The 16,877-nt window shown below is 39.2% G+C and overlaps 1 protein-coding gene across 2 annotated transcripts in view; it reads right to left on the bottom strand.

Moving 5' to 3' along the window:
• The window catches only part of Txnrd1 (thioredoxin reductase 1), a 47,240-nt gene that overhangs the window by 19,197 nt on the left and 11,166 nt on the right, over window positions 1–16,877 (bottom strand). The window contains exons 1-6 of one of the 2 annotated variants that reach the window (XM_013021692.1): window positions 14,084–14,393; window positions 12,835–12,957; window positions 10,707–10,779; window positions 8,534–8,653; window positions 5,348–5,490; window positions 3,922–4,037 (exon numbers count right to left, since the gene is read on the bottom strand). In XM_013021692.1, coding sequence (XP_012877146.1) covers window positions 3,922–4,037; window positions 5,348–5,490; window positions 8,534–8,653; window positions 10,707–10,779; window positions 12,835–12,957; window positions 14,084–14,389 — 881 coding nt within the window. In that variant the 5' untranslated portion in view covers window positions 14,390–14,393. Of the gene's footprint in view, window positions 1–3,921; window positions 4,038–5,347; window positions 5,491–8,533; window positions 8,654–10,706; window positions 10,780–12,834; window positions 12,958–14,083; window positions 14,394–16,877 lie in introns of those variants that run through there. The other variant, XM_013021699.1, reaches the window with a different exon arrangement.

The following is a 16,877-nucleotide window of genomic DNA, read 5'->3' as shown; positions in this document are numbered from 1 at the left end:
AAAAAAAAAATTTCTGTGCTGAAATCCTAGTCCCCAAGTGTAGTATTGAGAGGTGATTAGGTCATAAAGGTGGTGCTCTCATGGATGAGATTAGTGTCATATAAAAGAGACCACAGATACTAGCCAACAGAATCCACAAACATACAAAAAAAAACAAACATATATTATGACCAAATAGGCTTCATTCCATAGAAGCAAGGCTGGTTTGGCATACACAAATCAGTAAATGTAATTCACCGTGTCAAGAGAACCAAAGATGAGAATCACATGATGATCTCCAGAGATGCAGAAAAGGCCTTCAACAAAATACAGTATCTACTTATGTTAAAAGCTTTGGAGAAGCTAGGAATAGAAGGAACATTCCTTGAAACAATGAAGGCTATACATGACAGACCAATAGTCAAGTATGTCCGCTTTCTCCAATCCTCTTCAAAATAGTTTTAGAATTCCTAGCCAGAGCAATAGGCAAGAAAAAGATGTAAAAGGGATTCACATAGGGAAAGAAGAAATCAAACTATCCCTATTCACAGGTGATATAATCTTATACCTAAAGGACCCAAAAAACTCCGTCCCCATGCTCCTAGAGCTGATGAACCACTTTGGCAAAGTAGCAGGATACAACATTAACCCTCAAAAATCAGTAGCCTTTCTGTATGCCAATGATGTACAAGCAGAAAGGGAAACCATGAAAACAACTCCATTTGCAATAGCCTCAAAACACACACACACATACACACACACACACGCACGCACGCACGCACGCACGCACGCACGCACACACACACGCACACACACACACGCACACACACACCAAAAAAACCACCCTGGGAATTAACCTCACCAAAGACATAAAAGATCTTTATAGCAAAAACTATAAAAATCTGAAAAAAGAAATCAAAGAGGAAATGGAAAAACCTTCAATGTTCATGGATAAATAGAATCAATATTGTGAAAATTGCCATACTGCCAAAAATGATACACAAACTCAATGCAATCCCCATCAAAATCTCAATGACATTCTTTACCAAGATACAGAAAACAATCCAAAATTTCATATGGAATAACAAAAGACCTAGAATAGCCAAAGCAATTCTAGGCAAAAGAAGTAATGTGGGTGGTACCACAATAATAGACCTCAAACTCTAGTACAGAGCTATAATAACAAAAATAGCTTGGTATTGGCACAAAAAAAGACCCGAAGATCAATGGAATAGATTAGAAGATCCAGAAATAAAACTATACACTTGTCTAATATTTGATAGGAAGCCAAAGACATACAGTGGTAAAAAAAAAAAAAGTCTCTTGAATAATGTGTTTGGAAAACTGGGCATGGATATGCTAAAAACTAAAAGTGAATCCCTGCTTATCACCATGCAGCAATATCAACTAAAAGTGCATCAAAGACCTCAACATCAGACCTGAAACCTTGAAGTACTGCAAGAGACAGTAGAAGAAACATTATAGAACTTATAGGCAGAAACTTCTTGACAAGAGTCCCAGAGAGACAGGAGAGACTTAACAAGTGGGACAACATCAAAATAAGAAGTTTCTGCACCGCTAAGGACATAGTTACTAAACTAGAAAGACAGTAAACAAACTAGGAAAAGAGCTTTACCAATAATGTGTCAGACAAAGGCCTATATCCAATATATACAAGGAGCTCAAGAAACTAATCCCTCCCAAACCTGATAAACCAATCCCTGGAGAGGTAAGACGAATTTCTTAGAAGTAAAAATGGCAAAGAAACACATCTATCCTTGGTCAGAAAGGAAATGCTAATCAAAACAACTCTGAGACTCCATCTTAACCCAGTAAGATTGGCTAACATTCTGAATAATTTGAACAACAAATGTTGGCAGGCATGTGAGGAAAAGGAACCTTACTGCACTGTCGGTGGGAATGTAAATGATACAACCACTCTGGACAACAGTCTTGAGATTGCTCAAAAAACTAAAGATAGGCTTCCAGCCATACCACTCCTGGGCATCTAACATCATGATTCAGGATATGTTAAGAATCCCTGCACATCCATGTTCATTGCTGTACTATTCACAATAGCCAAGATATGGAAACAGCCCAGATGCCCCAAAATAGATAGGTAGATCCAAAAAATATGGAACCTATACACAATGGAATTTTACACAGCTATCAGAAAGAATAAAATAATGTCATCTGCAAGGAAATGGATGGAATCAGTACAAATCATATTAAGTGAGGTAAGTTAAGTTCATAGTCAAACAGCACATGTTCTCTCTGATATGCAAAAATCAGCTCTAAAATGCATTAGGAAATAACAAATTATACAGGATTCTAGCCACTTACACAGTAAGACCAAGAGGATAATCTTAGGAGAGAAACACAAAAAGCACAAGGCCTAAGTGCTCTTCATATTTACACAAAATTATATACATTCTGAAATTAGCTCCAAGATATGGAAAAAGAGACTTCTTTCCCTGACACCCCCCTTTTATTAGTTTTTAAGTTTTTGATGATTCTGTCTTCTTTACTTTATGTATGGTATATTCACATGTATATCATCAGGGGGTAGGGGGGTAAGGGGTAAAGGGAAAATGGCGAAAAAGTGCAGCAGTAGAGCTCACTGGACAATGATAAAAGTGAGCTAAAAAAACTGATGGGTGGAGCCAGGCACTGGTGGCTCATGCCTGTAATCCTAGCTATACAGGAGGCTGAGATCTGAGGATTGTAGTTCAAAGCCAGCCCAAGCAGGAAAGTCCACGAGACTCTTATTTCCAATTAACCACCAGAAAACTGGAAGTAGCACTGTGGCTCGAGTGGTAGAGCCCTCACCTTGACTCTGGGACCAGCCCAGGCCAACAAATAAATAAAATAAAAATGATGAGTACAGATGGGAGGGAGTAGAAAAAGGGAACAGAAGACACTGTACAAAAGGAAGTGTACTCATTGCTCACTCATGTAATTGTAATCCTTCTGTACATCACCTTTATGATAACAACCATTTTTTTTTAAATAAAAAGGACCACAGAAAATGCCTTCACTTCTGCTACCACTTGAGGACACAGCAATAATGAGCCAACCAGAAAATCGGCCCTCAGCAGACTCCAAATCTGAAAATGCCTTCATCTTGACCTTGCCAGCTTCAAAGAAGAGAAAGCAATTTCTCTCATTTATAAGCTATCTAGTTTAAGGTATTTTGTTACAGCAACCCAAATACACTAACACAGCAATGACAACAGCTGACATCAGGGGTGCTCCTCAATGAAGCACAAAGGATAAAATTATACTATCAAAAGAGGGAGCCTAATGAAGAACAGTAAGTCAGAAACTCAGGAGCAAAAGGTATCCAAAAAGGCCTATTTACCAATAATCTGTTGAGACAACTTCGCACTTTCAAGTGCTTAAACAACACCAGCAGTATTATCACTATAAACAAAACCAAATTACACAGCAAAACCTCCTTGCCTGACCTATGGACTTCAGAAGGTCCCTCTAAGGAAGACTACAATCACTGAATAGTTAAAAGGGACCCCAAAGCCTCTTAAGTCTAATGAACTGACATCCCCTAATTCTTTGCAACCACCAAAGAGCAATATGGTTCATACTGCAAAACTAAGTATATGGTACACATGTACCACACTCTTCTGATTTTTATATACTTATGTACCCACATATATATAAATAAATCTCAAATATAAATATAAACATGTATTTACATACAAAATGTTTGAATTAATTTAAATTGCCATAGTAGAAAACCAATATTTGTAGCTTTGGATTTTTAAAATGTTCTTTTATTCTCCTTTTTCTCTTTCCTCCTATGCTCAAAGATGGTAAAATGTGACTGTAAATTTTCTGAAGTCTAAGAAATGAATGTAAAGGATTTAAGTAAAAAAGCAGAAGCAGAAGTCCACCCTGGGATTTCCTCTTCCTATTTCTCCTCACCTGCTGATGCAGTAATCTTTGTCACCAGGGATGCCCAAGTATCGTGGCCTTTCTCCAGTTGCAATGAGAAATCGCTCTGCTGTATAAATTTTTTCTTTGCCTCTATTATTTGTTGCCTGTAAAGGAAACAATAAGTCATTTCTAATAATGTAATTATCCTTTGGAAATGTAAACTTCATAGTAAACTTCATAGTTAGTAAAGGTTGTTCACCAGTGTCTCATCTGATCCTCATAAAAATTTGATAACTCACTTATGACTCATGTCTGCAATCCTATCTACTCAAGAAGGCTGATATAAGGACTGAAGTTCAAAGCCAGCCCTGGCAAGAAAGTCTAAGACTCTCATTTCCAATTAACAGGTAAAAAGTCACAAGTAAAGCTCTGGCTCAAGTGGCAGAGTACTAGCCTTGAGTAGTAAAACTCAGGGATAGCACCCAGGATGAGTTCAAATCCCCAACTGGTAGAACAACAACAACAAAAATTGGTAACTCAGACTTGGAACTGGTGGCTTATGCCTACAATACTCAGGAGGCTTACACAAGAAAATCAAAGTTCAAAGCCAGCCTAGACAAACAAATCCTTGACATTCTTATTTCCAGTAAAAAGCTGGAAGTAAAGGTGTGGCTTAAATGGTAGTGCCCCAACCTTGGACAAAAAAGTGGGAGCTCAAGGACCAGAATAAGTTCATGACTCAGTGAGAAAAAGAGAGAGACAGACAGAGAGAGAGAGACAGAGAAGGAAGGAAGAAAGGAAGAAAGGAAGGGAGGGAGGGAGGGAGGGAGGGAAGGGAAGAAGGGAGGAAAAAGAAGGAGAAAGAGAAAGAAAGAATAAATATGAGGAGGAGAAGGGAGGGAAGGAAGAAAGGGGAGGAAGAGAGGAAGGGAAGGAAAGGGGGAAGAAGGGAGGGAAAAAGAAAAAAATGGTAACTCATAAGAAAGAGACATTAAGGCTGGGTAATTAATGAACTCACTCAAGGTTAAAATGCTAATAAGTAACAGAGTCAAACCTCAAATGCAGGCAATCTGGTCCATGTGCTCACCTCATTCCAGAGGCCACATAATCATCAAACTGGCCAGGAGCCAGTGGCTCACACCTGTTGTAATCCTGTTACTCAGGAAGCTAACATTTGAGGATCACAGTTCAAAGCTAGCCCAGGAAGCAAAGTCCGTGAGACTGTAATATCCAATTAATCACCAGAAAACCACAAGTAGAGCTGTGGCTCAAAGTGGTAGAGAGCTAGCCTTGAGTGCAAAATCTTAGAGACAGCGCCTAGGCTCTGAGTTCAAGTCCCATGACTGACCAAAAAAAAAAATCAAACTGGACAGCCTGGGTCACAGTAGCATTAGATTTTATTATAATACTTCACAATAATTTTTCCCCTACAATAACTTGTTTAAGTCTACAAAGGATGTAGGTGTATAATTACCTTAATCCTATGAGGACCAACAAACTTCCCATAAGCATTCTCATAAGTTACTTTTTTCTCCCGGAGAGCTACTCTGTAGCCCCAGTTCAGAGAACCAATATGATTCTGCACAGCTTCTGTCATCTTTTCCCAGTCATGTTGAACTATGTAAGAAAGACAAAACAATTAGCTCTTCAACTGGTAAGTCTCTTAGTAACTAATCATATGGAATGAGGAGCACTGTAGAGAGCCTGGACAAGCCTGCCTTTCTGACCTCTGTCTACCACCACTACAAAAAGAATAGACAAAAATGGAAGACACACCTCCCAACTATAACTAGTGATCCAACTACAATAATCACCATGTTTTACTAATTCGTGCTCACATATCTCTCTATTTTTTTTTTTTTCCGGTAGGTCGTGGGGCTTGAACGCTGGGCCTGGGCGCTGTCCCTCAGCTCTTCAGCTCAAGGCAAGCGCTCTACCACTTGAGCTACAGCACCACTTCCGGTTTTCTGGTGGTTTATTGGAGATAGGAGTCTCACGGTCTTGCTGGCTTTGAACCGCGATCCTCAGATCTCAGCCTCCTGAGTAGCTAGGATTACAGGCGTGAGCCACCAGCGCCCGGCACACCTCTCTATTTTTTAAACAGAATAGAATATTTTAAGTAAATCCAAGACATGTATCATTGGTCAGTGACTTAGGGATGCCCTTGTCATTTAATGCTAACTAATGTTCATTACCATTAGGAGCTGTCAGCTCAAAGTACCAAGTAACATCACCACCATAGAGAAATAATGAGCTAGAGCATGGGAAGAAACATCCCTGAAACTTCGCAATTGTAGCATTACTAAATACAGCACTGAAGTACTATTCTGCTAATTCCCTAGGAGATCTTATACCCTAAAATAAGACCTGATTAAAATCACATAATAGTATCAATTATTTCAATGACTGAAATTCAAATTCAAAGATTAGGTCTTCTTCTTAGGCTTAGTTTTATTTCCAAACTCCTCAAACCTCCTTCCCTATTGAGTTTTGACATCCTTCAACTTGTAGTGAGTGGACAGCCACTATCACTTCCATTGTCTACTATAATTATACTAGGACAGAAGGACTTAGAAGTCCTGAGAAATTCAAGGAGTTTCTATGAATTGCAATGTATAAACCTGGACTATGTTAAGTATTAGCTCTTTATTACCTTAGTTATTGTACCTTTATTAGTTCTGAACTGTAGAGGTTGGAAATAACTTTAAAGTGTCATAGCTATTTTTAATGTTATATGACATCTTCAGAATTATTTTGCTGGGAAAAAACTGCCATTATTAAGTTGTAGGTCACCATCTATCTGACTGATTTATTAAAATTATACTTACCAGAGTAGAAAAAGCTAAATGTAAAGCCCAAAGTGCAAGCCCTGATACCAGCACAAAAACAAAAAGTAAAACAAAAGAGCAGGTAACTTGATGGAATGAAAAGGTTAAGAGAGATGAGAGCGAATGACAGAATGATGGAAGAGCTGACACTTACCAAGATGCATAATTATACTCATAAACTAGCATGTTAAAATTGAAATTCCTTTGCACAATTACTTAAGATATTTACATCTATGAATATACATAGATATACACTGTCTTCATAGATATAAATATCTATGATATCATAGATATAAATATCTAAATAGATATAGAAGATTTTCCCTCAAATGCCCCTCACACTACAAATCTTAAAATTATAGTTATAAACCAGGGCTGGAGTTTCACTATTCAAGGATTAGTGCAATTACATCAGTAATTATACAAAACTGACTTTTATGAGTTGGAAAGTCATTGATTCTACCTTCAACTTATCTAGAGATTCTAGAGTGCCCTAAATATTTTTAATCCAACATAGTCTAAACACAGTCTTCTTTAACAAAAAATGGCCCCCATCTCATCATGAAACCAACTTCTTTACAGATAAAAAAGGAACACCTTCCAAAGAAAGCAAATGTAATCTGTACACCTTTCATGCTATGAACTCTTCATGTGTGATACATACCATTTAAGGATTCATCTGGAAGAATTCTGATTTGCCATTTAGAAGTATCATATGCCACACGCATACTAGCCACCTATACTAATGTGAGCACCTGGGAGGACTAAGCAAGATCACAAGCCTGGGCTATACTGTGAAGCAATACCAAACTCCAAAAACATTATAACTATGTAAGTTACCTGACAAAGTAAGTGAAATAATTTTATCCATAAAAAAATGTCATCAAGCCAGAGCCAGTTGCTTATCATGCATATAATCCTAGCTATCTGAGAGACTAAGATCAGAAGGATCATAGCTCAGGGCCAGCCAAAGCAAAAAAGTTTGTATGACTCCTTGCTTTGTAGCTGGATGTAATAACATCCACCTGTTGAGATCAAGCTACTTAGGAAGCTAAGATTGGGAGGAAAGCAGTTCCAGGCCAGCCAGCATAGGAAAGTCTGGGAGATTCCACTTCAATGGAAGAAAGATGGGTAGGTAGGGTGGAACAACCCAGCTATGGAGGAAAGCTCAAAATAGGTAGATCATATATTAGGCACATATGGGGCAGGGAAATAAGACCCTATCTCAAAAATAATCCGTGCAAAAAAAAAAGGGCTAAAGACATGCCTCATCATGGGCTGGCAAGGTGGCTCAGTGGTAGAGCACTTGCCTTGCATGCATGAGGCCCTGGGTTCAATTCCTCAGCACCACATAAGCAAAAAGAAAAAAGCCGGAAGTGGCGCTGTGGCTCAAGTGGTAGAGTGCTAGCCTTGAGCTGAAGAGCTGAGGGACAGCGCCCAGGCCCAGAGTTCAGGCCCCACGACCGTACCCAAAAAAAAAAAAAGACATGCCTCATCAGTAGAGTACCTGCTTAACAAGTGTAAGGTCCTAAATTCAGACTACAGTATTGCCAAGAAAGAGAGAGACAGACAGAAAGAGAAAGAGAGAAAGAGGTAGAGGCAGAGACAGAGAGGGGGGAGGGGGGACAGATAGGGAGACAGAGAGAAGAGAGAAAGAGATGAAAAAGACATGAGAGAGAGAGAAGAAAGAGAAGGAGAGAGGAGGCAAGAGAACAAAACAAAGATATATACAATAAAAAGTTTTCCAGTTATTTGTTACCCTCATAAAAATAGAACATTGCAAGATAATGGCATAAGCCCCAAAACACAAAGAAAAGATTTTCCTTCCATACCCGTGTCTTCAACTTTCCATCCATAGGTGCCTGAGTCTTTTAGGGCTTGCCCTAACAGAGCTGCTTGGTGCATCAATTTTTTAGGTATGCAACCCACATTGACACACGTTCCTCCAAGACCTGCAACAACATTGAGAAGTCAGCTTGTAACCTACTACAGAACTGCAAAGAAAAAGCCAACAAGTATAAGGAGTCTTATTTTTGTGTGCTTAATGTCTCCAATAAGTTTAGTCCTAAGTCTCATGACATTTCTTAAGTTCAGAGAGCTCTATATATTGAACATAGTAACATCATCCTAAAAATAGAGAGGCAAATTTCCACATACTTCAAAGATTCAAAATTATATTGATAATGGTGCCAGAAAGTGAAACTTTACTGTGTACACAACTATTGCTGTTGAATGTGTGAATGAAACTGGTCAAAGGATTATATAAGCACTGGCAGACTGCAGGGGATCTGAAATTCTGCATCACACCTTGTGTTTATGCACATTTTAAATGAGGTAGCCCTACAGCTTTCATTTGATCCTCCTAAGGATCCATGTTTCATCTCCTCCTCTTTTCTCTTCCCCAGAAGGTATGATAGCTGTACACTTACAGAACATTATACTAGCTTATTTTTGTCAGTACAAAAGACAAGCAGATAGGAGAGGTGGTTAAAATGACAGGAGTCAGGGTACAAAGAGTGAAACTCATAGGACAAAGACATGTCCAGTGAGAATACTACTATGAAGTGCAAAATCCACAGGAAGGGGAATATATCTAGCACCAAGAATAGTGTCTGTCACAGAGTTGACACTTACTAAGTACTTGCTGAATGGATAAATTAAGAAAGTGTGATGTCTGATTTTGACTTCCTGCTGCTGGCCTCTCTTCTAAATCAAGCAGTTAAATGTTACTCTAGATATAATTTACCTATCCCTCTGCTCTCTGGCCTTAAGACTCCTCAATGACTTCTACCATGTGCTTGGATTAGTCCCAAGTCCTGGTCCTGGCCTACAGGATCCTTCACAGTTTGACTTGCCTTCCTTTCTAGCCCTGCTTCAGACTACTCTCTAGTCCCCACAACCATAACCATAAAAGACTCATCTATCTCAGGGCCTTGGAATATACTACTCACTGAGAAAGAAAGAAAAGTTGTGTGGAGGTTCTGCTTCTGTGTTTGGCATAACTGCCTCATTCTTGATCTTTAGGTCTCTTCTAGATGCCAGCTCCCTTGCTTAATAAACTGCTCAGGTTAAAACTCTCCTTCAGTTCTTCTTTATTTCACTATGTAAAATTTTAAAGAATCACTCATCACATTTTGGGTAAGTTCTTGCTCATCTTTTGCCTCCACACTAGAATGTAAGCTCCAAAAGAACAAAAACTTGTCTCATACTGTAGTCAATTGCTATTATCCTTATGGCCCTGGTTCATAAAGAATCAATAAATATTTGTCAAATTGGTAACAATAAACGCATAGTTCACCAAGATTCAAGTAGCAAGGCTATCCACTCAATTATCTGGTCCTAGTTAGTTCTCACTGACTGGAGGGGATAAGTTCAAAGTTTGGAGAGAAAAACTGGGAGAGAGCAAGAGAAGGGGGTGACATTGTCCAAAAAGAAATGTACTCTTAACTTATGGAACTGTAACCCCTCTATCACCTTTGTAATAACAATGTTTTAAAAAATATTTTAAGATTCAAAGTTTGCGCTATTAAGCTTCTTTTTTGGGGGGGAGGGAGGGAGGAGTCAGTTATGGGCTTGACTCTGAGCCTGAGGCTGTCCCTGAGCTCTTCAACTTAAGGCTACACTCTACCACTTGAGCTACAGCACCACTCCTGGCTTTTTCTGTTTATGTGCTGCTAAGGAATCAAACCCAGGGCCTCATGCATGCAAGGCAAGCACTCTACCACTGAGCCACCTTCCCAGGCCTATTAAGCTTCTTAAGCATGATATGTGACACAATATTTAAGTTTTAGTCAGAGCTGTGGATAAGATTTCTACTACCCTGACTGTCCCAAAGAACCTAAACTTACAGTGTTTAAGCCGAGTCCATTTTAACTTAGCTCAAGTGAAAGAAATACATGTTGTATGAGGTCTTTTCTTTTCTAATTGGGTTTTCGGTGTCACTTCAGATCACTGTGAGAAAAATATATTTCTAAAAATCACTTTTAAAATGTTCTAGAGGCTTACCCCATCTAGTTCCAAGAGGAGTTGGAGTGACAAAATCCAAGACCAATACCTTCTTGTCATACTTGGCTGCCTCCTGGAAAATAAGATTATCAACAATAGATTGGAAATGAGCTTCTAAAACTTAATAGCTTTTATTACACTATAATGCCTAAAGCATTATAATTACTAATTATAATTACCAATTACTAATATTTGGGAATTTCATATACTATGATGATCAGTTCAACTCTGAGGTAAAAAGTAAGGATAGTAAGATAGTTGTGATGGTAGTTTTAAAGATTATGCAGATGTTTGTATAACTGTTACAAAGCTAGAAATCTTAGAATCCTACATAATTCCATGCAAACCATAACAGATCAAGCAGCAATCTAAAAATAAAACCCACAACCATTTCCAAGCCAGAGTAGGTAGCTAGGAAAGCCTGATTATTAGCTTTCAGCATTATCTCAACTTGATGTTGTAATGTAATGTCTTCAAAAGTATTTCTACATTTTACCTAATTAAGTTGCTAAGTCAGAATACTAGGAAAGCTTTTCTTCCAAAATTTTCCTAATATTTTTATCAGACGAGTCCATGAGATAGTTGACAGTACCTGGGATCTTTCTAAATGTATTTAGGGGGAGTGAAAGGAGTTGGGTTCATTTTTCAGAGTATCTCTATCTTTGTGGGAGAATAAACTCTGTGTACTGGCCACATGCCCTCAAGATTACCTGAGAGGACTGTCTGTGTACCCTTCAGACCACCACCACTAGAATAAAGTACATCAGTGCATCGCTCTCAGCAAAGCCCTGCTTCGTTTGAAATTCTGGCCTGCGCCTAATGTAGGCTACTTCATGTGAACCCATCTTTACTGACCATAAGCTATAACCTAGGGGGCATAATCACTTAATCTTTAAAAACCTGTTGATAAGGATAACAGGCCTAAGGGTTCCTCAAAGGGGCAATGTATCTTGAATTATAGTCAGGAGCCTTAAACCTTGCCTATTTATATACCTTCTTCTCAATCATGCCTAGACCACAAAGTTACTACTCGTCCTCTTAGATCTCCTCATATACAGCCAGCAAATCATTTTTGTTTTGTTTCTGTGTTTTAAAGCCAGTAGTGGGATTTAAACTCTGCATACAATCAACTGGTTATTTTGATCATGGCTGGAGCACTACACCACTTAAGCCACTCTCCAGTCCAGTTGTCATAGGGTTGGTCATAGGGCTTGAATTCAGGGTCTCGGTACTGTTCCTGAGCTTTTATGCTCAAGGCTAGTGTTCTACCACTATGAACCATAGCACCACTTCCAGTTTTCTGGTGATTAATTGGAGATAAGAGTCTCACACGCTTTTCTGCCTTGGATGGCTTCTAACCAAGATCCTCAGATCTCAGTCCTCTGAATTGCTTAATTTTAAGCATATGCCACCAGCACCTAATATCAGCAAATCTTTTTTGCGTGTATGTATGTGCCAGTAGTGGGGCTTGAACCAGGGCAGAGGTGCTGTCTCTGAGCTTTTTTGCTCAAGGCTATCACTCTACCACTTGAGCCACAGGTCCAATTCTAACTTTTTGGAAGTTTATTGGAGATAAAGAGTCTCAGGAACTTTCCTACTCAGGCTGGTTTCAAACTGCAATCCTCAGATCTAGAACTCCTGAGAAGCTAGGATTACAAATCTGAGCTACCAGCGCCCAGTGAGGCAAATCATTTTTAATAAGTTTGGGAAATTTAACAGCTCTTTATCTTTCTACTGAGGAAGAGAAGTTGTAAACAGGGAAATCAACAAAAGTGAAAATAAATCAAATACTAGTAAAGAATAAGATATATTTGCTTCATTTCGAACAGTCCCCACACAACTTTATCATTAAAAAAAATCAAGCAAACTTAAAATGAATGAAAATGTGCCTCAAACCATTGGCCTTATACTTTATATTTAAATATACATAGACATATATATATATATATATATATATTTAAATTGGGCAAGGGATTTGTAAAGTGGTCCTCTAACATGTCCTGCCCAAGTTAATATTAACAAACTCAAGAATGGATCAAATAAACTCCTCAACCAACTGGGAGATTTGTGCCAGGCACATGAGTATTTTAACCATGATCAGACAAACCCACAACAGAAGGAGCCTTGCCTTAGCAGCTGCCAGTCCTCCAGATCCTCCTCCAATGATGATAAGATCATAGTCATAGGTCCTAGGGAGGTCTTTAGCGCTATTCATTTCTATAGGCTTTTGAAGTTGGCTTTCCTGATAAGCCTAAAGAATAAACAATGGCAGAGAAAATTATTTAGCTTAAAAGAAGCAATGCTACAAAAAGCTTTGGAAGAAAGCTTTCTGTAAAGAAAAGCAAAAACAATTTCTTTTGGGTTATGACATTTGTAAAGCTTCCTATATCACTGCCACCACTTGGAAGCATTCATTTGGAACTTCTACATATAAACAGAAAGGGTCCTGACAAACCAACAAAATCAACTTAGATCTGAGTGAAGCTTGATTGTCAGCCTTTTATTCCTAGAATTACTTAAATATTTTTATTGTTTTATAAACGTGATGTACAGAGGGGTTACAGTTTTTGTAAGTCAGGTAAGGAGTACATTTCTTTTTGGACAATGTCACACCTTCCTACACTCTTTCCCAGTTTTCCCCTCCTGTTATTCCTTGAATTTTCAAACTAAGTTTTAAATTAGGTTATTTTTCTCTCATTGAGGGGGGAAAAAAATATTAACGTTTTTGTGTGTATGCTACAGAGATTGAACTCAGGACCTTGCCTTCTCACTCAGCTTTTTCATTCCTAGCCTTCTTCCACTTGAGCCATGCCTCCACTTGCAGTTTTTGCTAGTTAACTGAAGGTATGTCTAGCAAATTTGTCTGCTCAAGCTGGCTTTATATCTCAATCCTCAGATTTCAGCCTCCAAAGGAGCTAGGATTCTATGTTTGAGCTACCTGTGCCCATTAAAAACAAACAAAATAAAAGCCTTTTGCAAAGCATTTGCTTGGAGGTTTTTGTTTGGTTTGTTTCAACACTGGAGTCAAACATCAGGCCATGTGTATTCTAGGTTAGTGTTCTACCAGAGTGGACCTCCAGCTCTGGTAAAATCTTTTAATCTACATATGCTTTAAGTCTCCTACAGTGTCCATATACTTGGGATACCACAGGTTTTATAATTTAGATGTTAAATTTTAAAACTCCTTTTCATTATATTAGTTTTCAGACATTAATTATATTTCATATTACTTTGGAACAGTTTTGGTAATACTACCTTTTATTGAAATAAATACCAGCACTATCAAGAAATACTGACTAAAAAAAATTAACATGCATGTTAGAATGTTATTTAAAATAAACTTTTAACTTCGACAACTAAAAAGTCCCCAAACTTACCGGCCCAGACTGTACATTTTTCTCCTGCCTACAATCAGGTGTGGGGGATGAAAGGACGAACTTGGGGTCAGCAGAACTGGGTGCTTGAAGTATGGAAGGGGATGCCATGGAGGAATATGGAAGAGGACGCACAGCCCTGTGCGTGCCCCTGGACAGCATGCCAGATGCACATGGTGGCTCAGGGACAGAAAGGAGAATACGTGGAAACCAGCGGCAGTGGGGACAAGTCTGCACCACCCTGATAGTCTGCACAAAAGGTCTAAGGTGAGAAACTGGTAAACACAGCCAGTGCTCATCAACTGGCATTATGGCTGAGGCTCCTTCTTCGATGCAGGGCACTGTGGGGAAAAAAAAGTTGGTAATAACAGCCCCTCTTTACTGGCATGCACAGATGGTGATAAACACTGGCTGTTGTAAAAGGAAAACTACCTGTTCTTGGAACTTCTCTCCCCAACAAAATATCTAGTAGAACTAGTGAAATCAAGCATATCCTCCTGCTAAAAAGCCACATGCTACTCCAATAAAGTTTATAATCTTTTCTCTTTTTTTCTTGTTTTGGTCATTGTGGGGCTTAAACTCAGGATCTAGGCACTGTCCTTGAGCTACTGTGCTCAAGGCTAGCACTCTACCACTTTGAGCCACTTCTGGTTTTCTGGTAATTAATTGGAGGTAAGAGTCTCACAAACTTTGCTACTTGGACTAACTTCCAACCACAATCCTCAGATCTCAGCCTCCTGAGTAGCTAGGATTACAGGTGTGAGCCACCAGCACCCAGCTATAATCTATCCTTTGCTGAAATTCTGTATCTGATCTGAATTCTTACAGTTCAAACTTAAAGTAAAATTCTATCATCCAGTGCAAACTTTACTGGACAAAAAAAATGGATGGTTAAGGAAAAATCAGTAAGACACAGACAAAACATGTTTTTAGCTTTTTAACTTTTAAAAACATGTTAATTTGATGGGGACTGGGAAGGTGGCTCAGTGGTAGAGTGCTTGCCAAGCATGCATGAGGTCCTGGGTTCGATTCCTCAGTACCACATACACAGAAAAAGCCAGAAGTGGCGCTGTGGCTCAAGTGGTAGCGTGCTAGCCTTGAGCAAAAGAAGCTCAAGGGCAGTGCCCAGGCCCTGAGTTCAAGTCCCAGGACTGGCCAAAAAAAAAAAAAAAAGCTTCTTTGTTTTAGCTGGGAGCCAGTGGCTCACGCCTATAATCCTAGCTACTCAGGAGGCTGAGATCTGAGGATAGCAGTTCAAAGCCAGCCCGGGCAGGAAAATCCGTGAAACTCTTATCTCCAATAAACCACCAGAAAACCGGAAGTGTCACTGTAGCTCAAGTGGTAGAGTGCTAGCCTTGAGCTGAAGAGCTGAGGGATAGCACTCAGGCCCAGAGTTCAACTCCCACGACCGCCCCCCCCAAAAAAATAGGTATCTCAACTGAAATACAATTAAGATAGGGCCAGCAATAGCACATATCTGAAATTCTAGCTACTCAGGAGAGGCAGAATCAGAATGATTACAGTTTAAGGTCAGATCAGGCAAAAGTTAAGATTCTTGTGTCTCAACCAAACTGGTTAAAAAAAAAAGCCTGTCATCAAAGCTACACAGGAGGCATAGGTAGAAAGATCCTGGTCCAAAATGGCCTTTGGCAAAGAAGACTCTATCTAAAAAATAAAGAGAAAAAAAGCTACAGGTATAGTTCAAGCAGTAGAGTGCTTTGCCTAGAAAGCACAAGGCCCTGAGTTCAAAGTTTAGTACTGCCCAGAACAAAATAAAGGTAGAGGAAAACAGCTCTCTGAAATAGCACATAGAGCCAGGGTAAGGAGAGGCAAAAGAAAAATGTCCCCACTCTCCTCCACAGGGCAAACTGCCTTGTGCTCAAAGTCAAGCAGCTCTGGTGTGTGTCTGATGGGCAACCCACTGCTACATTAAAATAACCTCTCTTGGTCAAATCTGATCCAGGAGACATATGCACTATTATAATAACAGTGTGCTACCATCTAAAGCACTCCCCGAGATCGTTTACACACACTACTGTTTTATTTATCCATCTAGTCTCCCTATAATTCCTAAACAATCTCCTTTTCTTTCTTGAAATTCCAATTACACATATTGTCAAGACACTTAGCACAAACTGTTTCCCAGCTTTAATGTTCTCTTTTCTCCACTTCAGCTCTTCCTGTTTTAAAGATTTAATTGATGGCTTTGACAGCCCAAGGTCGGGTATTCTTTGTCTGGAATCCCCACTGTTACCATCACATATTCTCACCAACTCCATGGATCAGCTGTATGTCTTTTGCTTCTGTATCCTCAGTGACAATCAGATGTGTATGATCCTCAAAAACATTTTTAGAAAGTCTAGCTCCAACTCTTATATGTACTAAGTTGCTGAGCTCCAGTTTCTTCATAAAATTAAAAACATGGACAAAAGGAAAACTAGAGTAGGACAAAACAGGTTAGGAGCTTGCATTTATTCCAAACCTGACCCAACTTTGCCACTTAGAGGTAATCTTGGGCTAGAATGTCTAAAATGTCCTGCCTGCTTAGTTTACAAAATCAAAGATGTATTCGTTCATTCCATAGAAGTGTATATAGAGCCTGCAAATGGAAGTGGCACCAGGGTTTAAAAAGGAATGGCTGATACCAGGCTACAGTCGTTCACATTTGTAATCCTTGCTACTCAGGAAGCTAAAATCTGAGGATTGTGGTTTGAAGCAGCCTGGGCAGCAAAAGCCCAGGAGACTCTTTAACTAAGTAGATACCCAAAAAGCCAGAAGTAGAGCTAGAGCTCAAATG

Source organism: Dipodomys ordii, unplaced genomic scaffold (genome assembly GCF_000151885.1).
Source record: "Dipodomys ordii isolate 6190 unplaced genomic scaffold, Dord_2.0 Scaffold3, whole genome shotgun sequence".
Lineage (NCBI taxonomy): Eukaryota > Metazoa > Chordata > Mammalia > Rodentia > Heteromyidae > Dipodomys > Dipodomys ordii.
This window is presented reverse-complemented; position numbering and strand designations above follow the sequence as displayed.